General features: G+C 41.7%; 1 protein-coding gene across 7 annotated transcripts in view; it reads right to left on the minus strand.

Moving 5' to 3' along the window:
* Positions 1–1,381: 1,381 nt before the first annotated feature.
* Positions 1,382–26,424, minus strand: part of TJP2 (tight junction protein 2) — a 99,527-nt gene continuing 74,484 nt past the window's right edge. For 5 of the 7 annotated variants that reach the window (XM_053296787.1, XM_053296788.1, XM_053296785.1 and 2 more), the window contains 19 exons: positions 23,899–24,475; positions 22,319–22,422; positions 21,924–22,077; positions 20,044–20,155; positions 19,141–19,274; positions 17,983–18,049; positions 16,722–16,872; positions 14,337–14,445; positions 12,722–12,932; positions 10,858–11,045; positions 9,236–9,331; positions 9,056–9,135; positions 8,723–8,933; positions 7,185–7,285; positions 6,340–6,552; positions 5,722–5,832; positions 5,094–5,429; positions 4,622–4,707; positions 1,382–2,204 (listed from right to left, as the gene is read on the minus strand). In XM_053296787.1, coding sequence (XP_053152762.1) covers positions 2,036–2,204; positions 4,622–4,707; positions 5,094–5,429; positions 5,722–5,832; positions 6,340–6,552; positions 7,185–7,285; positions 8,723–8,933; positions 9,056–9,135; positions 9,236–9,331; positions 10,858–11,045; positions 12,722–12,932; positions 14,337–14,445; positions 16,722–16,872; positions 17,983–18,049; positions 19,141–19,274; positions 20,044–20,155; positions 21,924–22,077; positions 22,319–22,422; positions 23,899–24,475 — 3,210 coding nt within the window. In that variant the 3' untranslated portion in view covers positions 1,382–2,035. The remainder of the gene's footprint in view (positions 2,205–4,621; positions 4,708–5,093; positions 5,430–5,721; positions 5,833–6,339; positions 6,553–7,184; positions 7,286–8,722; positions 8,934–9,055; positions 9,136–9,235; positions 9,332–10,857; positions 11,046–12,721; positions 12,933–14,336; positions 14,446–16,721; positions 16,873–17,982; positions 18,050–19,140; positions 19,275–20,043; positions 20,156–21,923; positions 22,078–22,318; positions 22,423–23,898; positions 24,476–26,424) is intronic. The other 2 variants (XM_053296783.1, XM_053296789.1) reach the window with 1 other exon arrangement.

Below are 26,424 nucleotides of genomic sequence, written 5' to 3' on the forward strand. Positions count from 1 at the left end.
ATTAAGTCCCACAGAGTTCAATGGGACTTACTCCCAAAGTAGGCAGGCATAGTATTGTAGCCAATGACAAAATTATTGCTCATATCATCAATACTTTGCATTAGGAGAGAGGTCCATCTCCAGTTAGGGATGTGCATAGAACCAGGCGGGGGCAGTTCAATGGCACCGAGGGTGCTGCTTTAAAAGCAGGGGAGGGTGCACTTACCCCTCCACCCGCTCTCCCCCCGCTGGGGCGGCAGAGTACCTCCCTGCTGCCCCATTGCCTGGATACAACCAAAAGTATTGCTGCACCTGCTGGCACAGGCACACACAGGAGTAGTGGATACTTCCGGTTGTATTCAGACAACAGGGCGGCAGGGAGGTACTCTGCTGCCCCAATTAACTTCGGAATAAAGGCATGCTGGCAGGGGAAGAGCGGAGGGAGTAAGTGCACCCTCCCCTGCTCTTCAAGCAGCACCTCTGGCAGAACCAGCTGCCGAACCGGTTCTGTGCACATCCCTATCTCCAGTTACCACTGGCACGTTTAGTGGCAACTCGGAACCCGGCCTTATCCTGGCTAATAGAATGCACTCCTGGCAGATATCTGTAGTTTGGGCTCATTGTTGGCCTTCAAGAGAGCCCTAAAAGACTTACTTGTTTGACCTTGCCTTCCAAGGTTTTTAAATTGCTTTTAAGTATTTTTAATTGGTTTTAAATGAATTGAGTTGTTTTAGATTTGTCTTTATATTGCTTTAACCTATTTGTAGTACTATTTTACTTGTTGTGCACTATCCAGAGCCTTTGGATGGGGCAGTACAGAAATGCAAAACAACAACATTTTATCAATGAGATTTGCATTCAGGATAAGGCTGGGAGAAATTGCTGCCTGAAATCATGGAGTGCTTCTGACAGTCAGTGTAGGACCAATGGTCTGATCTGGTATAAGGCAATTTCCAATGTTCTAAAAGTTAAGAAATGACAGGAGACATACAAACACACATTTGCAGTAGAAGATCTTTAGAAGGCAAAACTGGCTGTGTGCCTGAAAAATGCTTCATACTTGTCAAGTTCAAACCCAAGTCCAGCAAAGGACAAATTGCTAGTAAGAGCATGGGTTGATACACCACAGCCATGTGAATTTCACCACCTGACCTCTCCTGTTTTTCTAGTACATGTAGACTATGGCACTCAAATGGACCAGTTTTTAGTTTCCTAAAATTCTTCTGCAGAACCAAGCAAATAGACTCGATTGCAGAGATCACGATTTGCATAATGAAAAAAATAAGCTTTGTGTATTGTAGATCAAAAGCAGCAATTCAATTTTTTTTAAAAAAATCATTTAAATCTCTCAAAAAACCAAAATAATATTCAAGGTATGTTTTTAAACAAAGTAGGATGTCAATTTTTGGTAGAATATAGCTCTTTATTGTTTCATGACTCATGTAAAGGTTTAAGACAAATCTTATTTCTACATAATTTTCTCAGTCTTGATGCTCCCCAGTCTTGCCGCTTATAAAGTAACCTTTTCATGTGTACAATAATTATTTATGAAAAAAGTATACAGAACTATTTAATATAGAAAAATAACATCCAAGGGAAACAGGTAGTCATGAAACATACAAAAGTTAGGCAACAGAAACATTATGGCTTTGCACAAGCATCAGATGTTGGAGAACAACTGAAGACACTTTTCATTAGAAAGGCACTTGTTTTGTTTTCCTTGCATTAGAGGGCTGTGTTTTTCATCAAGCTTCCATTGTGTCACACAAGTTAAAAAGGCAATTTTAATGAAGAAGAGAAAGTGTTAAAAAAAAATCAGATGCGCCAGAAATTAATATAAATTCTTAAAATAGATTTTTGGTCCTTTTATGAAATAGGCAACAGTGATTCCTTCTCTCCAATACATACATCAAGTTATGTCCTGCCATTCCAGTGTGTTGATACATCTTAAGTTCATCAGTAACCCCAAAGATGCACATGCCATTTGAAACTAACCAGGGTTTCAGTTTGGCTGAACAAATGTGTTTCAGAACAATGGCTCTGACTGCCAGTAAATCTATAATTCTGTATCCCTGTATCTAGATGGTTGTCCATAATATCCACGTTTAGAATGGTCAGCTAACTGCCGCCGATATTCTTCCTCCTCTGCATCACTGCCGTAACTTCCTTGTTTCTCTAGTAGGTAAGGTCTAGCAGGTGGTTTCTGAGGCTCTGGAGGTCTGGAACTAACACATCAAAAGACAACAAAAGTAAACTTTGTCACAGCTGGTGCTCAGAAAGAGAGGAGCCCAACAGGTCTGTTGTCAGGCTAAAGGCATTGGTGACTTTCAAGACTGGCTCCAATTCTAGCATCTCTGTAAAACACTGCCAAGAAGATCTTCCCCAAGGTGGTTATCCATATAATACAACTCCCATCATCCCTAACAATTGGCAATTGTGACTGGAGATGCTGGAAGCAGTACATAGGAAGTTGCCATATACCTAGTCGGGGGGGAAAGTGCAAAACCCGTGGACAAAAAATAATAAATAATGAATGATGAATGAAATGATGAATAACCAGCTCTCAGCACACATGAGAATAATCAAATGCATCTGTATAACACATGTGAAAATACAATGACATAATAGCAAATGAAAATACAACATACAATGGAAAAATAAGAAAACAGTGTATCCAGGTATCCAGACAGAGTCTGAGATGTCTTCAGAATGAAGAAATTATGAGTACATTCATTCATTCATTCGATTTCTATACCGCCCTTCCAAAAATGGCTCAGGGCGGTTTACACAGAGAAATAACAAACAAATAAGATGGAACCCTGTCCCCGGAGGGCTCACAATCTAAAAAGAAACATAAAATAGACACCAGCAACAGTCACTGGAAGTACTGTGCTGGTGGTGGATAGGGCCAGTTACTCTCCCCCTGCTAAATAAAGAGAATCACCACATTAAAAGGTGCCTCTTTGCCAAGTTAGCAGGGGTTACATGCAGTACAGGTGATGAGTCCTCAAATCCAAAGGGAGGAAACGATGTACTCAGTGAGATGATGTAAATGCATATAGTTCAAGTCATGAATCCTTCATTCAAGAAAAGCAAACAACATACTCTGTGATGACTGATAATCACTGATGATGGAAGACAAATCACACCAGGGAAACACCACACGACAGCCACCCCGGGATAAGGAGCTGTTTCACCAAAAGCTTCATCAGGGGCTGTTTCCCATTAGTACAGGATAAAGGTAGAAAAGCACTTCTATACAATCGAACTTATCCAAGCATGTTAAAGCCTCAGTTACAAACCTGTTGTAAATAATAACTACTACATTAACCATGAAACTAAGTAACTAATTTCCTGCTGTTTCCTGCTGCCTGAGGTGAGCTGCTTCATCCTGCCTAATGGCAGGGCCAGTCCTAATCTTGAGACTGCAATTTGAGCAGGCACACATAGCAAGAAGCTTTAGGTCATTAGTGCTATTATGTGGAGAACTGCTTGAGGGGGGAAAGCCTTTTTGTGGTGCTCGCAGGTGGTGTTAGCAGCTATGTTTCAATCAGTTCCCACTTAGAACTAACCATTCTTCAGCATTCCATACATTCTCCACCATTCTAAGCCTCTCCAAATGTTCTCTAAACTGGTGTGAGAGAGCACATGTGCACAACATGCAAGCTTCTCCTTTAGCTTCATGCAGTTTATTCAATCTATTCTTCCCTTTTTGTACTGTCAGAATTTCCCTGGTGGGGCTGCCAGATGTTTATTAAAATTAGGATAGCATACAGTTTTGCAAGTTTAAAAACAAACAAACAAGAAAACAAATGGGGTTTCACTGGATTCCAAATGCTGTAGTTAACTGGCCACTGGCCCTTTCCTCTAGAAAGTGCTTGTAAGATTTGTTACAGTATTATGACAACAACAATGATGATCTGGTGTTTTGTATATATCCGCAGTAGATACAAAAAGCCAGATCTGATAAATAATAATAAGGGTATCTGGTGCCTTACAGAGTTACATAGGCAACACAGATAGTTCTCAGCTCCCAAGGAGTCGACAGTCTAAAACAGATAGTGGGGAACAACAGAGGAGGGGATCGATTAACATGGGCAGATGCTGTTACACATACTTAAACCTTGGCAATGGTTGTGAATGAAGATTAAGAGGATATACCAAAGGCCACAAGTAAAAAGTGGGTTTTAAGGAGGGGATTAAAGAAAAGATGGCACCATGTTCAGGAAGACAGTTCCATGTGTAGGGGGCAGCAAGAGAGAATGATTGGTGGTGTTAAAGGAAGGAGGAACCAGCTTGTCAGTTGGGAGTGGTAGAATTCGAGGCATGGAGGTTACTGGGAGAGGGATAGGATGAGAAACAAAGCCTGAATGATAAGGGAGAACAAGATCATAGATGTTCCAAAAAGTAAAGACATGACATCTGTGATGAGTTTAAAGAGGGTGGATGGGAAAGTGAAAAGATCTGAGGAAAGATGTGAATCACTCTAGCATAATACTACAAAAGCAAGATAGTTGATATCTATGCTATCTGGTTGCACATTTATGGTTTTTGATTACAGGTACATTTTACCAACTCCCTTGTTGACAGGGTGAGACAACATTTAAACACACAAGAGCACAAAAAGACACGTTCATTTTACCTTGCAGTTTGGGCCCAGTTCTGCTCGGGCTTTTGATTTTTGATTGGGACAGCATAAATGTCTGGGTGTCTTTGAGCTATTTCCACCTATAAACACAAATATATTAGAACAAATTATCAGAAACACAAACATCAGAACGTTTACATTGTTCTCAGTCTATTAATGGATGACTGATCCAAAGCTATTTTGTGCAATGCACCTTTGCTTGCATGTTCCAATTCTGTACATTACAGACTACGAAAGAAGAATCAGAAGCATATAAAGTATGCAAGAACTGCTGCTAGTAGTGGAGCTCTTTAAAACAACTTTTTTTAAAAAATATGTACATTATGGGTCATTTTCATTGTGTGCGTCTGACATTCTGTACTTTTATTCAGTTTTACAAGTTTTATTTAACTCCATGCTAACTTAAATTTCTTATTATACCAAATCAAATGCACATAATAATGTCTAATAGTAGTTCTCTTCATACCCTGGCGTTTTGTGCTTCTTGCAGCTCTTGCATCCTTTGAAGCTTTGCCTTGTGGTCCATTTTCTCAAATATTTTAACTTTCCCCAACACAGATTTCGGCGTGTTCTCTTGTTGATCTGCAGCTTCCTCAGTTTTCTCCTCCACTTCAGTTGGTGGAACAGCTGGCTGAGAGGATTTCAATATAGGGCGCCCAAAAGTTGGTTTGATGGCTATAGGGGGAGGAGCTACTTTAGCAAGTGCTCCAGCTGTGTCACTGCTAGCAGCATTGGGACTGTTGCTTCTGGGTTCGTAATTCTTAGGGACATCATATGAATCTTCTTTATTTTGCATTTTACCCTGTGAATATCAAGCCAAGACAGGTAAGTCATTTCAATTTAGAAACAATCCATCATCAGAAAGTGGTTACATAGCTTGTAAAACCTAAGCCAAGGGCTTTTCCCTCTGAGATAAGGAAAAAGAGGTGGTTAAGATATAGCTGAATCTCCTAGAATGAAAGTGTGAAACCAGAAACAAAGCAGGGAATGCTGAAAGCTATCAGATGAGGACAGTGGGCAAGAAATATGCCACTAACATTTCTGATGGAACACCACTTCTTCCACATGTAGCTCTTCTTTTCCTCTCAAATTACCTTAGGTGGCTCAGGCTTGAATGCTGGAGGTGGACTGGGGTCTCTCAGAACTTCTCTACTACCAGCTCTTCTCATCTGAATTTTCGGTTCAGGACTGAGCTTCCTTAAACTCTATGACAAGTAATAGTAGCCCATTACACACACATTCATGCAAGCCTCAACTTGTTTGAGGCAAACTTACAGCTTGTTTTTTTTCTTGGTTTTGGTTTGTGGGGTGTTTTTTTTTTTTTACACAAAGTAGGCATGATAGGTGGCATCCACAGTTTCTTTTACTGTGGGATACGGAATCTTACTCCAGAGCCACTCAATTATACTTCTCTGCAAACTCATGTATCTGTTTGGTTGTGTTGAACCACCTGGCTTTCAGTATATTCATTTTGGTCACCTGCTCCTCCTTATTTATAACATTTTTATCCTGTCCTTCCTCAAAGGAGTTCACGGTGGTATACATGGCTCCCCCCACCCTCTCATTTCATCCTCACAGCAACTGGCCCAAGATCAAACATGGATGAGTGGCAATCTGAACCCAGGTCTCCAGAGTCCTAGGCCAGCACTCTATACTGGCTTTCATGGGAATAGTCTGAGGGAAGAAGAACATTCTTATTCTGGACCTCTCACCTCCTCATGCTGTACAGGTTCAGAGGACCGACTAATGGAAGAGATCCTTGGCTCAGTGGATGGTTCATCAAGCTCATTGTCTGTATATGCCCCACCTTCCCCATCTGTATCTTCCATGTCACTGATCAGGCGGCTGTCACAGCTCAGATAATCAGCACCCATAGCTGTTAAGTATGACATACGATCTTCAATATCATCGTCCATTCCTTCCAGCTACAAAAGGATTTCGTGGAGAGGTTATGCTCATATTATGTAACACAATAAGAAAAACAGAAGCCTGAGATACTGTTCCACAAAGCAACTTTTGTGAAAACAGGCTCAATATAAGTACATGGACTGTGAAGACTTAATTTTCACTGGTAGTAGCCAGATGGTATCATGGAAGACATTTGCATCATTCGATTCCCATTGCAAATATTTCAGTCTTTTTTTTTTTTTTTTTTGCAATATCTAGCCAATTATCTAGGACAATTATCTAGGTTAAATAAAACTTGCAGGCTTCTACCCTCAAGTGGAGGGGTTCTCCATACATATATTGGGAAATCCACTTGTTCACATGGAACATCTCATCTCACAAGAAGCCTCTGCGCATTCTGCGCTTGGATATGGGGATAGGATCATAGAGGTAGAGTGTCTGCTTTGCATGAAGAAGGCCCCCAGGCCAATCCCAGGCTTCTTCAGGCAGGGCTGGGAAAGATTCCTGCCTGAAACCTGGAGAACTGCTGCCAGTCTGTGTGGACAATACTGAGCTAGATGGACCAATGGTCTGACTCGGTATAACACAGCTTCCTATGCTCCTATGATAGTACATCATGGCAAAACACAAACACTGTTTGACCACATACCTTTCCTTCTGACACCCACACTGCTTCACCTTGCTGCTGCTCAATAGTGTCTTTGAGACTGCCATACCAGCCGTCATTGGCTGAATTTAGATTGATGGTAGCTGCAGAAAGGTTAAAAAAACCAAACAAATGTGAATGGCTGTTTGCAAAATAATCATCCTATGCAGTAACAGGTATGGCTCTAAGTCATTTTCAAATAAATAAGGACATCTCTTTCTCTTTTTTTGCACACTGTTAGGGGTCTCGCTGCTACAGGCCATCTAGTTGTCCCAGCCGCCCTAGGATAGGTTAGGATAGGATACCCAATATTTAAAAGCATAGCACAACAGAGTAGCACCCACAAAGCAGAAATGAAAAAGGATGAAATCAATAATAAGCTGTCAGTTTTAATGATAAATCATCATAACATTCTTCATGTGTGCGTTTGGCCTTAAAGTCCCCCAGATGCAGAGCTATTCATTCAAAAACATCAGGGGTGTTTTTGCAGAAAATCTACTTCTCTCCCTTATTAATGATTTCATTTTCTTTGACTCCCACCCCTACCAAACTGAATAGGTGTCTGTCCAATCTTTCCTTAGAAACCTAGGAACATAGGAAACTGCCTTATCCCAAATCAGACCATAGGTCCATCTCACTCAGTATTGTCTACACAGACTGGCAGCAGCTTCTCCAAGGTTTTAGGCAGCAGTCTCTCTCAGCCCTATCTTGGAGATGCCAGGGAAGGAACTTGAAACCTTCTGCATGCGAGCATGCAGATGCTCTTCCAAAAGCAGCCCCATCCCCTAAGGGAAATATCGTACAGTGCTCATACATGTAGTCTCCCACTCAAGTGCAAACCAGTGCAGACCCCGCTTAGCAAAGGGGACAAAATTCATGCTTGCTACCACAAGACCAGCTCCTTGCTCAGCTCCCACTTCAACAGAGTTTACAGGGGTGTGATGCATCTGATAGTCTGATACTGTCAAACATCTGATAGCCACACATTCAGAATGCTTGGAACCAGCTTTTCAAGGAAAGCCTGGCATCTTCCCAAGGAAGCTTATTCCGTTGCTAAAATGCTATCTCATTTAGGATCCCACCCTCCCAACCATTCATTTAATTACCTCCTATAGTTTCAAACCACTGTTTCTTGCCTTGCTTTCAGTAGGCATGGATAGTTACAGCTATCGACAGTTTATGGTAGGAGGAACAAAAAAGGTTTCACATGGAACCAGGCACCCAGCACTTTTCAAGTGCAGGGTTATTATTTATTTATCTAACATATTTCTATACTGCCCCAAATACACCAGATTCAGGAAATCTTGAGGATTGTTTTAATGAAGGGCGGTATATAAACGTAACAATCAATCAATCAATCAATCAATAATCCCTATTCAACTCTTATGTACTTCAATAGGTTTCGTAGGGCAGAAACACATGACAGATTATACAGATATTGTTCAGGTCATTGATGATTCAATTTCCTCAAGGGCTCTCATGTACAATTCATTCTACAGTATAAATATTCTTTCAGAGAACAAGCAATGATTCTCACCTACCCGTAAAAAGATGGAAACAAGTCTTCTTCAGCTTATTTGCTTGATCATAAAGCTTGCGTGAGCTCTTGTTGGATGTGGGAATTAACCGTTGCCTCATGATTTTCACACCCTGTCTACTGTCTGGGTTGAAGAAAATTACAATTGGGAACCACTGAGTGTAGTTTAGCAGATCCACAGCTTTAGGAGTCACATCTAACAAAGCGTGTTTATCCTGTTAAAAAACAAAGAAACATGAAGGTTATGTAGGAGAAAATGTCACCAGACTCATCTGTATTCTCATACATGGCTTTGATTTTTATGGAAAGCAAACAGAAAGGGAAAGACAAATATTACCTGCTCAATTATTTGCCTCACAGTATTCAAACGCACTACACCAGTGGGCCTCTCTGAACCTGCATCTTTAGGTTCTGTTTCTGCAAGAGTAATACATTTTTGTCATTTGATGAATGGCTTTTTCAGAGGATCATCAAATGCTGAGGAATTCTGTTAAGAAAAGAGCAATGAATGACTTACTGGCAGCTTGATATAGCTCAGGCAAGTCATTGCACAACTTCTCCATTGCTATGTCTGCAATGGGACCAAATATCACCACAGGCCTCCTAAAACCAGCTGCAAGTAGAAAATTACACATAACAAGGTACCAAGGTTACAATGATTAAAAAGTGCATTAGTTTATGTTTAAAAGTGAATATTCCTAAAGCATCTGTAAACTATAGGTATACTTTTTTTTGTTATAAAGGGAAAGTTCTTCACAGCTTCCAACAACAGAACTTGTTAGGAGCCAATAGCAAGTGATACAAATGGAAAACAAGAGCGATGGATAATTCTTCACAGTTTGACTCCACAAAACACCTACAGTTCAGCCATTACAGAAAAAAACATCCCTGTTCTGTTGTAATGCACTACAATATTAAATCTACATCTCACTGCAACTGCTGCTTCAGATTGTTTGTTTTGTTTATATAATAATGGAGCGTTTCTTAAAATATGTCAGTGTCACTGTTAACAGTTCAAAGATGTGTCAGAGAAGCCTATTCAGTTACTTGGCTTTTAACCTGAGGAAGATTGTCACACTAAGCTTTCCAAAGGGACCCTAATCAGGTTCCTCAAGGAAAAAACTGAAGATGAAGAAAGTGTTATGCTTAAAGAAAAGGCTAGCTTAAACATTGCTAATCAACGTAATGTTTGTTAAAACATAAGCTGGCTAACACTTGTCTATATAAGTGAGTTTAATGTTTGTTTTTAAAAACACTGTCAATTTATGTTGCAGAGATTCATATTTCTTGCAAATCAAGTATGAAGAACATCGCCACTATTTAGTTCTGACAATTATGTTCAGGATTGTTTTCTTGGAAGTATCTCTGTTGTATTCAAACACCATGAACATATTATAGTTACCAATAATTTTTGAGAGTAAATTGTATTCCAGCACACATAACATCAGTAGAACCTATATTCAAGTTATATTTACACAACATAATCCAAGGAAATTGAGAACATGGGACTACAGATGACTAAAAGACTGAAACATACTTTACACATTATAAGTAAATAGCAATATGCTGGTCATGATGGGTGGAGTACGTATGTGGAGGAGAATATAGACAGAAAGGAGTGAACAGATATCTGTCTCACGGAATCCCTGTTCTGAAATATATTAGGTGTGTCAAAAAAATAAGTTAGGCTGGCTTTTAGGACTGCTTCACACACTACAGATGCAGTAAGTGCACAATACAGGTCTATAGTGTGTTCCTGTTAGAACAATCATGTCTGAAATGCACACAGGTTTCAGTATACAGTTGCATACGAACCAATGTAACACCATTTAGTATCCCACATGTCCATGATATTCACTGGGATGGACACGTGTGTACCATATGCATTTGCAGGGATACTAGTTAATACAAAAATGTTCACATTTCTGAACCAATTTAATACAATTCAAACACACAACTGAGATGTTTTTAGACAGCCCAAACTATAGTCATGACCAGAGACAGACTTTACCACTTGCTTTTAGCCTAGAGCCAAAGCTGACTGACTAGACTTGTTTAAGTTGCCAGAAAAATAGTAGTAGCTGTCTTTTACAAAGGAAGAAATCAGTTAGCGGTTCTTATATGCTGTCACTCACTCACCCTCCCGGAGCATAACGCGCTCATAGGCTGGAAATTTAGTGCCAACAGATGCAATTGCTGTCAAATCTTCACGACTCTTCTTTAGATTCTTTTTCATTCCAGACCGTTGACCACGCAATCGCCAGAAGTCTGCCCTATCACTGGAGCCATCTCTCTGAGCATTTTGAACACTGGCCATCTGTTCTGCCCTGAAAAGAAACAGCATTTAGTCCAGTTATAAAAGCTAATAAGCTGCACATTCAGGGTGGGGGGAAATGTAGCCTATGAACAACTAGAAAAGAACCACTACAAAATCCCAGATGGGATTGTCGACCTGACACACACACACACCCCGCCCGCTCCATCTTCATATGCACACCTGTGACATGGTGTTTGCCAGTTTCTATCCACCTCAGTTGCTGTTTTCCCCTAATATCCCCTGGTGAGAGTAGTTTCTGGGTTCAATGGCATGAACAAGAATGGACCGTGGTTTAACGCTTTGGCTCCCAAACCTAGAACACTAATGACTTAATGACAAAATACCTCCATAAGCCTCTTTCATTCTTTTTTAGGTTCCATCATACTAAATTTGACTGCAATTGTAGTCATGCTTAACCTAAACCCCATACATACACTACTAGAGCACAACTAAGAGAAGACTAGACAGATAGGAGAGCCATCTTCAAATACCCGAAGGGCTCTCACAGAGGACTGAATTTGTTCTCTGTTGCTCCCAAGGGCAGGGCTGAAACCAAGGGGTTGAAAATACAAGGAAGCAGATTCAGACTAGACATAGGAACATAGAAAGCTGCCATATACTGAGTCAGACCATAGGCCCATCTCACTCAGTATTGTCTTCACAGACTGGCAGCAGCTTCTCCAAGGTTGCAGGAAGGAATATCTCTCAGCCCTATCTTGGAGATGCCAGGGAGGGAACTTGGAACCTTCTGCTCTTCTCAGAGTGGCTCCATTCCCTGAGGAGAATATCTTACAGTGCTCACACTTCTAATCTCCCTAGGCTAGGCACTGGGGAGGTATTTCGTAGCTGCAAGAGCAGTTCAATAGCAGAACAGTCTGCCTCAGACACTGGTGGGCTCTCTTTCTCCAGAGGTTTGCAGCCAGAGGCTGAATGTAGTAGTTTCCTGCTCTGAGTAGGGGTTGGACTGGAAGTCCTCCAAGCTCCCTTCCAATTCTAAAATTATATTATTATAAGTTAAATATTGAGAATGATTACGAGATTAAAAACTGAAGTATACTCGTCATGATCCTAAGTGGCTAGCAAAATGCATGCCATTGAGATGAGCAAGGTATGTATGTGTGGGGGAACTGTGCACCTAGCAAGGATTCTAGAGGAAGGGGTGAAAAGAAACACATGATCTGTCTCATGGGAAGTTGGGCCCCCCATTAGCAGAGTGGACTTTGCCATCACTGCAAGCGTGTCCCAAGTCCAGGGCTTTCATTTTTTCCCCTGCAGGAGTAAAAGCACACTACTCATTTCCATGGGACAAAGTAAGAGAGGTATACTCAGGGAGACCACTGGGATAGGAGCCAATCCTGCTTCCTGCTCACCCCAGATGTTGACAACAACAACTACTACTATTCATATACCACTTTTCAACAAAAGTTTCCAAAGCAGTTTACATAGAGAAATAATAAATAAATAAAAATAAGATGCCTCCCTGTCCCCAAAGGGCTCACATTCTAAAAAGAAACATAGACAGACTCCAGCAACAGTAACTGGAAGTACAGTGCAAGAGAAAATTAAGACGGCACATTTCTCTTTGGTTCTCATCTGAATTGCACTAGTGTAAAATGGATTGAACTGGAGAGGCGGGGGAGAGATAGATAATCCAGTGTCATTTAAGTTTACAGGAGATTCACATACCTGCTTTTATTTGGTATCAGACCCTTTTCCAATTCACTCTCAATCCTCACAGCCAGCCAGTGACCTATTTTTCCATCATACAGAGTATCAACTACTCTGAAGACTTCTCCTCTGGTGATTGCTAAGCTCTGTGGTGTTTCCTTCTCACACTCAAAATGGGTCCTTATAAAGAACGAATCCCCTCTGCCACAGGCCATGATGTCTCGATAGACTGGAGAGAAGGGGAAGAGAAAAAGAGATCACAACTAGCTTAATGATTACATATCAGTTGCTATGTCTGCCACTGGGGTTTTCTTGGATCCCTTCAGAACGCATTTGCCATGGGCTCACAAATCTCCCCTTCACTGCCACCACTGGCTGTAGATTTCTGAATAGTTTTTGTAACACACAGGACAGAAGATGGAAGATGACTTGATATATTCGCTATGCCTGCTCCTTGCTCCATCTCCCCACACATTTTTAGTTATACCACTTTCATTCAGAACACACCCAAATGTTTTATATCCAAAGGTATTGCCTTGAATTTAAAACATGCCATAGGCCCTTCTCCTCCCAATGCTTCCTACTTAAAAAGTAACACATACATTAATAATATTTTGCCACTGGGCAATTATAGAAAACTACATAAATGATATACAAAACTGAACCGCTCTGCTCATCTTTCCTAGCAGAGAAGAAATACTGAGCATGGTTGCTGAGAAAAAGCATGCCAAGATCAGCAGGAGGAAAGTCACTAAAAAGGCCGTATATGCAAATGAATGAAGAGGCATCAATCTTTATATGTTACTTTATACATCTGGGTGGGAATCAGAATCTCTCTCTATATATATAATTCTCTAAGGCATAACCATGACTAATCCCATGTGTGGCAGCTCTTGCGAGATTTCCTGACAGGGCAAAACAGAGCAGAGCAGAGCACAGCAGGTGGAACCTCTCTCCGAGCCAGCCTGCCAAGGAGGGAGGGAGGTCAAGGAAGAGGCAGCAACGCCACTGCAAGTTGGCAGGAGACCACATGTCGGCTCCAACTGCCCGCCGCCTTGCAAGGACGGCCAGCCGAGCATGCGGCAGCACGGGGGCGAGAATTAACTGGCCAAAAGAGTGGGGGGAGAACGGCCAAAGGGATGGAGATGAAATTTTAATTCATTCATTCATATTTCTACACTGCCCTTCCAAAAGTGGCTCAGGGCGGTTTACACAGATAAATAATAAACAAATAAGATGGATCTCTGTCCCCAAAGGGCTCACAATCTAAAAAGAAACATAAGGTAGACACCAGCAACAGTCACTGGAGGTACTGTGCTGGGGGTAGATAGGGCCATGAAATGAAGACAGGACAGGGAGCCAGATAAGTTGCTTATCCGGGGGGGAGGGGGAGGGGAGAGACAGAGAGAACTAGGGGCGCAGATGCTCTGTGCCAGGTCAGCTCGTATTAATTACTATAATGAATGCACTTTTTCAAGAATGAGATGCCAAGCATTGTAGAGCAAAACAGAACAACTTGCAGCTGCTTTATCTGCTTGCCACCGACTACTTTGGTTGGTGGCAAGCAGGAAGCAAATTCAATAAGCTAGGGCATGAAAATAGCTCTTTTGACAAGTTGTATCCAGGTACCTACCATCATATTTGCTCTGTGCCAGAATGGTCACAGCGTCGCCTTTGGGAATTTCCAAGAGGTACAGAACAGCATCTTCTCGAACGATACCTCTGAAGTCTTGACTATTTACCTGAAGCAGAACACCACCACCACGGTTTGGTTTTTGTTTTTTTTTACAACAAATATTTATATAAAGCTTTTCAACAAAAGTTCCCAAAACGGTTTATAGAGATATAAATAAGTAAAATGGCTTCCTGTCCCCAAAGGGCTCAAAATCTAAAAAAGAAACATAAGATAGACACCAGCAATAGCCACAGGAAGCATGCTGTGCTGGGGATGGATAGGGCCAGTTGCTTTTGAGAAACAATTCTTCAGCTTTCACTGTCAAAGAGGAAATCCATCTATATAAAGCCTCTATATAGAGCAGGGATCCTCAACGTTGGGCCCCCAGATGTTCTTGGACTTCAACTCCCATAATCCCCAGCCAAAGGCCACTGGGCCCAACGTTGAGGATCCCTGATATAGAGTATTGCTTTAGGCTATAACTTTACAACTATGTATGCATGCCCATATGTTATATTACTGAAAGCTGGAAAGGACCAGTACCCCAAATGACTCAGCACAAGCTACTTTTCTATCTACAAACATATACAGCTTCAACCATCAAGCTTTCCCTAAAAATAAGCCTGAGTGATGTTCAGATAACTGTTTTGGAACAAACAATGGTTTCTCATTGTTAAGCTATGCTGTTTGGGGTGAGACTAAAACCCTGAAGTCTGGGTAGCAGGAATACAGCAGGTTTAAAATCAGATTCTATGAACAATTCAGAATGGGACCAGCCATCCTGGAGGACATGACAAATGCTTAGGAATTGGGTGGGGCGGGGGAGCACTGCATAGAAATAAAATAGCTCCTAGTGGAAGGTCTTCAAAATCAAGAGGAGCAAGAGGAGGAAGTCTGGAGTAAAATGGGACTAGAAGGAAGTCAGTTCTCCAAAAACCTTCCAAATCTATTTGAAGCCAATGCTAGCATGTTAAAAGCTGCAATCAGAGCAAGTAGCGATGTAGCAGCAATTATTAATGAAAGGGATGAGTTCTATTTACTGGGGTGGGTGGGCTTACTCATTTTGCCAACATGACACATACAAAGAACAATGAAAAAGGGGCACACTATCTAAAGAGGGTATCTGGATGTGAAAATATTAGGTAGATCGTATGAGGAAATCTGTGTAGGGTAACCAACTCCCCCACCCTTCACACACTAAAATGTGTGGGGTGCGGGGAAGGATGTGTGGAAGAAAAATTGTGTAACTGATTTGTTTGGAACCTTAGATGCGGTTTTGCATATTAAGGCAAAGGAAGAAGAGAACATACTTACTTTATTTGCAGCTTGTCTTTCCCCATGGATGCAGGAGCCATTTCCTTTCCTCGTCTGGAGCTCATTTATTTCTCTAGGATCTCCTGCCCTGCTTCCTTTTTATGTGCTGAGCTGTTCTCTATCCCATTGAATTCAATGGAATTCAGTTCATAAATCTGTGGCAGGATTTCCTAACTTGGGAACAGGATTATCCCATACTTTAAGGTTTTAAAACACTGGTGACAAATAAAATGGATGGCTAACTAGAAGCTGAGTCACTTAATGACAGTGGGGAAATGACTTGACTAGCAAGCCAGAGGTTGCCAGTTCGAATCCCTGCTGGTATGTTTCCAAGACTGTGGGAAATAAAGATGCTGAAAGGCATCATCTCATACTGCACAGGAGGTGGCAATGGCAAACTCCTGTATTCTACCAAAGACAACCACATGGCTCTGTGGTCACCAAGAGTCGACACCAACTCGATGGCACATTATACCTAACTAGAAGCTATGGCTAGACTACTCATTCTTTTCATCATTTTAAAAGTCTTAGCTGGATGCTAGCAGTGGTTCAAGGTTCCTAGTTGCTTTGGCAGTTGAAAATCAGCAGTTGATTCTATACGAGAAGCCTCACCCAAGACATTGCAAAGTGACATTTTCTAAAACAAGTTTTTTTTTTAATCAGCTTTATGCAACCATCGTTAGAAGTAGGACTGCAAACTCATTTGGATTAATTTTGCTTAGCACTATCCCCGCTGGTATGTTTCCCAGACTATGGGAAACACCTATCAGGCAGCAGCGATATAGGAAGATGCTGAAAGGCATCATTCTCATACTGTGCGGAAGATGGCAATGGTAAACCCCTCCTATAGTCTACCAAAGAAAACAACATGGCTCTGTGGTCACCAAGAGTTGACACAAACTCGATGGCACAACCTTTACCTTTAGCATCAATATATAACTTAGAAAATAAAGTACTTTTTCTTCCAAGCTGTGTAAACAAAACAGTTCTTTGCAACCACAGAAAGTCTTGTCTTCTACATGGGCATACCTTAAGAATTTGATCTCCCTCTTGTAGACCTTCCTGTTCTGCTGAGGTGCCTTCTTGAATTCCAGCAACAAATATTCCCACATCATTCCCACCAGCCAGTCGGATACCCACACTTTCTCCTTTCTGGAACTTTACCATTTTTGTGCCAGGACTAGAAAGAAACAAACAGGAACGATTAGGGATGTTTTAATGTCATTTCAAGTTAAGATGTCATTTCTACAATATGTTAAGTTCATCATGGAGAAGGCAGAGATTTTTACACACAAATGCTTTCAGACAAAACTCCATACATCAATACTGTAGTGGCACAGCCCTCATACACAAACAGCACCACCTCAGATTTGCACATTTGAGGCAGTCCAACAATCCCCAAACAGTAAAAGCATAAATGACTATGACAAGTATAGAAATCTCCATTATCCAAAGTTATATATGCATACAAAAACGCTTTCAAATAATTATAAATGCAGGTAAACAATGGCATGCACCAATAGTACATGGCATGTATCAATTCTAATCAGGAGCATGCATTTGAAGAAGTCTATGGTGCAATGCAGGCATAATGCTTTCCTATAACCATGGTTAGGAGGTTGGGAATGTTCTACAGTCTTATGAACTTCTCTTCATCTCTTCTCCCCTCTCATGTGTGAATCTCTTGTCCCTTTCACAACTAGCAATGGTTATCATCATCTCTGGGCAAACTTTTCAATAAACTAGAGCTTGCAACCATGGTTAGAAGTGGGTTTGCAAACTGATTTGAGCCAACTGTGCTTAGCATTTACATTGGTGCAGACATAAAGCTAACCATGCTAACTCCAAAAGAAAGATAGGGGAGAATTTCTGTACAAGAGGGAAAGAGGGGCACAGAAGACTATGGGACACTCCCAGTCTCCCAAACATGGTTAGGAAATTGGCTTATTTATTTACAATTATATCCTGCTCTTCCTCTTGAGGAGCTCAGAGCGGTGTACATGCTTATTTTTATCCTCACAACAACCCTGTGAAGTAGGTTAGGCTGACAGATACATGACTGGCCTGGAGTGGGATTTGAACTCGAGTCTTACTAGTCCTAGTCCAACACTCTAACCATTACACTATGCACCACATCTAAGACCATACAGAATTTTGAGAAGTACCTTAAGAATTAATTTGGTTCTAAATAATGTATCCCGTCACATATAACATGAAGCCTTATGTGACCTGCTAAGAACAGTAAAATATATAATGTATGAAAGTAAAAAGTAATTTTAAAAAATCATACCCATATATTGCCAGATCTTCAGGACTGGGCTGAAGAAATGTTCTTGGAGCTGGTTTTGGTTGGGCAACTGTATGTATTAAAACAAACACAAGTCACAGAATCAGTTTCAGTTGTACCTTTAAGTAATACAAAAGATATTAAGATGAGACCATCTGTGCCCAAAGGACAATCCTGGTTGACATTATTACAACTGAATCCTAAACATGACTTACTTGGAAGTAATTCCTATTTATCTCAGTGTCTGACATGAAGAAAATTACTCAGTCCCCTTGAAATTAAGGAGAATTCCTAACGTCCTTTTAATTGTAATGGGACTACTTTGAATTATTTTCCTCATCTTGTCAAGCAGTAGAACTTACTTCCCACTAAGCATTCTTAGGACTGCAACCTAAAAAACACAGCCATCAGTAAAGTATTCAGAACTGGGAAATAGTTAATATTACCTTGATATTTGTAGATAAAGTATGGCTAGAAGTGCATTTTCCAACATATTCTAACTACCATATATAACTCCCTCGAGATCTGATTCTGTCATCAGATAGTGTTTCTGAATACCACAAATCGGAACTCAAAAGCCAATCAGTCTACTCTGGTTTAAATGTACTTCTTATACATGTACTTCCTGCCCTATGCTAACATAAGAAAGAAGGGATGAGGATAGGGCGAATGAAGGAACGAACCCCCCCCGCCCCCCCCACACACTCTTTTGCATTTGTTAAATAAGACCTTTTTGCTCCCCACCCTGGTGGTTCCTTTTTTTTTTTTTTTTTTTTAATATTCACACAAATTTTACTGGTTCAAGAACTCTGAGAAAAAAACCCTTTATTTTCTTTGGCAATTTCTCATCTTTGAGTTTATTTCCTATTTTAAGTGAAGATGCCTAGCTTTATCCTTTACTAAAGAGACAATTGGAAGACTAAATTAGCAACGGACATAGCAGACACATAGCCCTATGGAAGTAGTTTAGGGAGATGTCACGTCACACACCTGTCCTGAGTGTATAATTAAATGGAGAGCCTGAAAAAGCGACAATGAAGTGTACTTCCTGAAACTCATCCCCATTAGCCATATATTAGGTTTTATATTTTTAAAACTGCAAGAAGGACTGTTCCTCTTGTTGAATTTGAAATATTTCAAAAAAAGAAACTCAGCACTGACCTGGAGCTTCACCTTTGTACTTTGATTCCATGTTTGTCTCCGGGTTTAAAGCAGCAGTGAGGTCACCAGTTGATCTAAACGGAGTGGGCATTGCTCCCATTTTGGACAGTCTGTTGGCTGGATCTTCTTTTGCACTTAAACAAAGTCCACAACATTAAAAAAAAAAGTTAGAAGTTTTGGGAACAAAAATAACTGTAAATAACTACACAGCCGTCAACAGTGTGGGAACCCGACCCACCCAGCCAGGGAGCTCTGTAGTCTGATCCAGCTGTGCATGATCAACACAGGCAAGGAGGGCTGAAGGACGACAGCTGGGAGAAAGAGGATGCTGGGGATAAATGAAAGGCAGGAAGGGGTTCAGAGATAGCTGAATCGAGGGGTGTGGGCCTAGGAGGGGAGGGAAGACACAGCCTCGGCCTTGTGGCCAGACGCCTGTGGCATTTGGGCTGTGATTTTAGGGGCAGCCTGTCGTACTGAGTATTAATACTAAGTATCCAAGACTCTTGCTCATTCCTTTGGACATGAATCCGTGTGATGTGGGCCTCCTGCCATGGGAGGGGTATTAAAAAAAACACACCTTGTCATAAGGAAGCTGCCTTATGACAAGTCATACCATCAGTCCATCTAGCTCAGTATTGTTTATGCCAGGGCTGCTCAACTTCAGCCCTCCTGCAGATGTTGGCCTAAGACTCCCATTATCCCTGGCCACTGGCCACTGTGGGAGTTGTAGTCCAAAAGCAGCTGGGCTAAGCTGAGCAGGCCTAGTCTACACAGCAGCTCTCCAAGTTTCCAGGCAAGAGTCCTCCCCAGCCCTACCGGGAGATGCCAGAGATGGAACCGGATGCCTTCTGCATACGAAGCAGCTGCTCCATCACTGAGCTATGGCCCTATCCCCCATCCTACCTTGATTTTTCCTTGAGCTTTTCATTAGAAGAATGAGAGTCTAAATCAGAATGTTGCAGTCTTCTCTCATCCTGAGGGGAGCAAGAGCGATTTGATTCAATTTCTGAAATATCTGTTGAAAGAGCACAGCATAAAGTCTGGATAAATCATTTTGCCTATGATTTTAATGGGTTTAATTTCACAATAAATATTCACCCCCTTTAATTATAAGGGGGGGAAGAAATACCATCTTAGAAAGATCTGAAGCTAGAACCTATTCCTATAAGAACCACAAGTTGTCTCTTGAGAGATTAATCTACACCCCATCCCTCTATTTTGACTTAATGTGCCAGAACACATGCAACCATTTCATATACCTGAACAGAATACTTGAGGGAAGGGATTTCCTAACTTAATGGTGCAGCAGGGAAATGACTTGACTACCAAGCCAGAGGTTGCCGGTTTGAATCTCTGCTGGTATATGTTTCCCAGGCTATGGGAAACACCTATAACAGGCAGTAGTGATATAGGAAGATGCTGAAAGGCATCATCTCATACTGCATGGGAAGAGGCAATGGTAAACCCTTCCTGTATTCTGCCAAAGACAATGACGGGGCTCTATAGTCGCCAGGAGTCAATGGCACACTTTACCTTTACAAGCCAGCAAGCACACACATCAGGCCTTTCCAACAAAACAAACATAACAAAGACTTCAGTGGTGACTCTCAGGCCACCAACACATACATTACCAGAAGTAGCATGGAAGCCACTATAGTGAAGCTGCCCCCAAGGCAGGGGGACACTAGTATTGGAAACAACTGCATTGTCACCAGTGGCCACGTGCTTAGCTCTGCATGAGAGCCAATACATTGCAGCAGTCCCAATGCTACAGCTAGTAAAATATGCCTCTTGCAACAGTTCTGGCCCATGTACAAGGGGATAGGAAGATCAAAAGTGGGGTGGGGGGGGAAGAGGGAGGTAAGGTCATATGCTTTAAGGTATGCTCACATGCTTTAAGGTAAAAATGTGGGTTAAAGGACATGGGATCTCTGCACAGTGCTTTAATTTGTACAATGGAACCTTATCAGGCTACAAGTCAGCTATTAAGTTAAACTTGCCATCCTAGCATGCCTCCCCACCCCAACTCTGAGGTGCAATTTTCATATACAAAACAATCCTTCACTTCATACATGGTGTCATACATAATCTTTCCTGTGCAGGAAAGCTGTCACATGAAGTGGCATTTAGAGAGCACATAGGAAACTGCCATATACTGAGTCAGACCATTGGTCTATCTAGCTCAGTATTGTCTTCACAGACTGGCAGCAGCTTCTCCAAGGTTGCAGGCAGGAATCTCTCTCAGCCCTATCTTGGAGAAGCCAGGGAGGGAACTTGAAACCTTCTGCTCTTCCCAGAGCAGCCCCATCCCCAAAGGGGAATATGTTACAGTGCTCACACATCAAGTCTCCCATTCAGATGCAACCAGGGCAGACTCTGCTTAGCTATGGGGACAAGTCATGCTTGCTACCACACGACCAGCTCTTGCTACCACATGCCCAGAGGTACTCTTCAGCTAGCTATGGATATAGAGCAGAAAAGGTCTTGAACAGAAGAAAGACATGAGAGAAGAGAGACGTGATATGAAAAACCCATTCTGTGGTTGCGCCTTGGCTCTGAGCACAGAAACTCACCCACGTGCCTTAACTACAAGAAATCTGGCTAGCTTTCAGATCAGTTAACATTAAGCGCCTGGAAACGTTTACACACAGATTTTACACCTAGAACATTTCATTTTCATCTGAGTACACTTTTATTTGCACAGTATGTTACATACGTTACTCATTACTTCTTTGACAAACTTAAATAGAAAAGAGATTTTAGCACAGCTTTTAACCTCACACCTTCTATTTCTGACTCGCTGTCATGCATGGAAGGAATGTTGATCAAGGTTTGTTTTTTGTCCCTCATGACAACCAGTTGGAGTTTTCCTCTTGATTTCTCTATCAGTTTTCTGGCATCAGATAAGGACATATTCTCCGTCACTGTACCGTTGATCTGGATGTTTAAGACAAACATATTACTTGCATTTTGGGCAGTATACAAATATGTTAAATAAATAAATAGATAAATAGATAAGATAGATAAATAAATAATACATGGAGCACTAATGGCATGGATAAGCCACTTCAAAGTTGAGTTTCCATTCAGTATTTGCAAACAGATAGGAAAGTTGCAAGGGGAGAATATATTTTTCCACTACGATAAGACATTAAGGGCCCTTCATACAAGAACGTACTTTTAGAATTATGTCCCCTTCATGCAAATTGCCATCTTTTGTCGCCAGCCCAGTATTGGTCATTTCTTTGATGAAAATCTGACTTCCAAGCCGAAGTCCATATTCTGCAAGTGGAACAATCAGAGACAGGTTTGTAGTTTGACAGGTGCCAGTGTTTTCCAAAAATATTTTACTACAGGGAGCCGTCGATGACATGTTTTTCTTGGCGGCTAGAGGCATCTTTGTCAGTAGGTTAGAGGGGACACTCCAGCCCAAATCTGAACAACTTGTGACCCACCAAACAAAATGCAGTCCACCAGCCACTCAATAAGCCCCCTAGTTTGGCTGCCTAATTTGGACTCTACAAACAATGGGGGTGTCAGGTTATCTGTCAGGTCACAAGACATGCCTGATGGCAGACAAGATACATGGTCGTGTTTGGCTTGAGGAGTCAAAAGCTGTGCAGGCTCAGTCTGGTGTGTGCCTTCAGGCAAGCCGATTCTTTCCAATAGACTCACTCCTGTGTAATTCAATTTGCACAAGTACACACATATGTTTCTAGCCTGACATTCTCTTGTGCAATATGTCAGCCAGGGTTTTTTTTTTTTATAACCAACAGTAGCAGAATACAATTATGTATTATTTCATAATTAGCAAACTTTTATACAGAATTCAGGCTACTTTGACAGAAGATAAGTACACACAACTCTACAAATATCCAACATGCTATTTTGAACAGAGATTCAGGAAAAAACAACCACACTCAACCTATTGACAACAATACCAGAGTAAAGAGCTGCTGTAGGTTTTGCTGCAACTAGCTTGCCCACAGAAATAGCTACGCGTGGGAATACTTACTCGCGGGACCTGAATAAAGGTCTGAGGAAGGGACTTACAAAACATCACATAGCCTCCTTTATGGCTAGAAAAATTGCAAGGTGCCAAGCAAGAAGCTGTGTGTCCAGCTGAATGCCCTTGATAAACTTTTGTAACCAGTGGTATAATTTAGAAGTAAGCAAGCGTGAATGTTTCACAAAGATTTAACATTGTTGAGTGCACACTTTATCTTGTCTAGCTTGCTCATATTGCATTTACAAGTTGCCTATGACATATCAATAAGAGTGATATTCCTTCTATATATAAAAAAATGCAAAGTGCCAATCAAATTCAGGTTTGCAGTCAATGGCTGATATCCTAACTAAGCATGCGCTTGTGCAGAAGAGTGCTTTGCTTAGCTGCACACTGTTGGGTGAGCCAGGGGTGAATTTTGCTGATTATTCCTCCTCCCAGAAGCACCCTATGTGTCACAAAAATGTCCCTGAGGGTTGTGCAGCCCTCAGGGACAGATTTTTTGGGGGTGCAGGGCACTTCCAGGAGAAGAAAGGATTGGCAGAATTTACTCCAGGCCCCACATGAGCTCTGCACTAGTTGCGAGGCCATCCACAGCAGGCACTTCTTCCTGGAGTGCCACAGTATCCTTAGACAGAATGTTTGCCAATGTTTTATATTATTAAGAACAGGAAATAAACATGTGTGAGAGAAAAGAGGCGGCATTTCTGCCAGTCCGTACACCAGAACTGGTCACAATGTGTCACCCTTACCTTCATTTGGTCTGCCTTTTGTGAGGAGAACATGAACTGGCCCATTTGGGCCCTGCTGCACTCCATAGTCATACTGCTGTTGCAATTCAAGGGAAGGGCTGCGGGAATTAAGCCTGTCTCTGCTACCACTCTTCACTTGCTTCTCGTACTGAGAATCAGGGCGAGATCTCCAACCATAATCTCTTGGTGGACTCCTATCGCCACCATAACTACGGTCGTACACATCATCTCTGTCAACGCTCCTCCCTCTGCTTCGGGGTCTTTGGTATTCACGGTCCAAGCTTCTCTCTCTATCCATGCTCCGGCCCCGACTTCGATCTCGGCTGTAACTGCGATCTCTGCTGTGGTTACGTCCCCTATCCTGGTCGTTTCTGTACCCTCTGTCAAGGCTGGTTCCCCAGCTTTGGCTACGGCCTCCATTTCCACTATGCCAACTTCTTTCACTGTAGCCACTTCGAGCACTTCTACCATCAAATTCTGCACGGTCATCCATTACATCAAAGGTTCGATAGTCATAGTCAAGAGAGGGGCTTCTTCTAACAGCTGGCAGCTGCACTTTATGGGGTCGTTTCACTACCTATTTGCAAAATTGAAGAAAATTGTGCATTTCTCCACAGATCCCATCATCATGAGATCTTACTCAGCTTTAAATAATAGTCACCATGCTAGCAAAGCTCAATTTAGATGCAACTCTGTATGTGTAGATGCACATATTAAAGTTGATGTTCCATGCACCTGGCCCACACACATGCAATGTAAAGATGCCAGCAGCATGTCCATCTCAGCCATAGATTGCTGGCACAGCAATACTGCACATACATTAGCCTCGATACCCAGGAAGTGCCTTTTAAGCATTGCACTAGCTGCATGGAATCAGTTAAGACAGGTACATGCTTTTTAACAGGCCGTAACACATCTAACTCAGGCCGGAGAATTCCTTCCCCACTGCCCACCCACATTCTGCTGCCTCTTTCAATTTCAAATATTTGTTTGTCTGCTTTGGAACCAATTTGTTCTTATATGACTAGATTATTTCTTTGGACTTATCAGACTACTTAAGGTTTCTAAATGTAGCTTCACTTAAAATTTTCATTGCCTTAGTGACAGAAAGGAAACATTTTTAAACACATTGAAAACTTGTATGCACAGTACATTTTCCAGACAAACATTACTATTTAATTAAGAAATTTTTCAAGAACTGCCTACACAGATTTTGGCTTTAAGCCTTTGTACATGTTTGCATGCATGCTTGCATCTTACCCTGTACAGTTGTCCCTCGCCAACCGCAAGGGTTCCATTCCTAGAAACCCTCGCAGTTGGCAAATTCATGGTTGGTGAGGCATAAGATTACATCATAAACAGTGGGTTAGGGGAACTGCGAGTGTTGAAATGCCTAAAATCCATCAAAAAAGGCTTTAAAAAATACCCCGACCCCCAGTAAGGTCCCCTGGCCCCCAGAAATGACCCCCAACCCCCCCAAATCAGCCCTGACCACCCCAATGGGCAGAAAAATGGCCAAAATGTTTTTTAAATAGCGCCAACCGTGAATACTCAAGTCGCAGTTGGCGAGAGGGTGAGTTTGCCAGTCGTGGATACTCAAATCCACATTAGGAAAACTGGCGGTTGGCAAGGGACAACTGTATGCTAAATGTTTACTCACAAGTATGTGAGCGAAAAACCTCACATTATTAACCTCTTCTATTGGTAGCCTTTGCAGGGCTTCTACTTGTGGCAGCTGGCCACACATCTCTTCCCACTACTTACAGGTCAGTGTCTGTACCCTTTGCTCAAGTGGGAACAGCTTTGATTTTGCAGTTCACCAGATACTAGTACCTGTGTTGATTCCAGTGGACAGCCAATACAACAAGATAAAAGTGACTGATTTATTGGACCAACTTAAGTTAGCAAGCAAATATGCACACTTCATAGAACTCTACATCTGGAAGAAAATAAATTTTGCTCCCTTTATTCTATGCAGTTCTATGTTTTATTGAGGCATCATATTACCTACTTTGCATTTCTGATTCTGCAAGGAAGCATTAACGGACCACTAAACATTCTCTTACACTTTTGTGATATAGATTTGCTGTCAATATGAAATTGTCTAATACAATTCCTCAGTTTATCCAGCTCAGTACTTCCTGCTCTCACTTACAACGGCTCTCCAGGGTCTCAGGGAGAGGTTTTTCCCAGTCATGATACCAAAAATGCTTTTAAATAGACATATCAAGTACCGCTGGACATGGCAGGGACTATATGTGGCACCTTCTGTATGTAAAAGATGTACTCTACTACTAAGCTAAGGCCCCTGTAAGATATTCCCCTCAGGGGATGGAGCCGCTCTGGGAAGAGCAGAAGGTTTCAAGTTCCCTCCCTGGCTTCTCCAAGATAGGGCTGAGAGAGATTCCTGCCTGCAACATTGGAGAAGTCACTGCCCGTCTGTGAAGACAATATTGACCTAGACAGACCAATGGTTTGACTCAGTATATGGTAGCTTCCTATATCTCTACCCTATTGTTGTTATGG

The sequence above is a fragment of the Hemicordylus capensis genome, chromosome 2 (genome assembly GCF_027244095.1).
Source record: "Hemicordylus capensis ecotype Gifberg chromosome 2, rHemCap1.1.pri, whole genome shotgun sequence".
Taxonomy (NCBI): Eukaryota; Metazoa; Chordata; class Lepidosauria; order Squamata; family Cordylidae; genus Hemicordylus; species Hemicordylus capensis.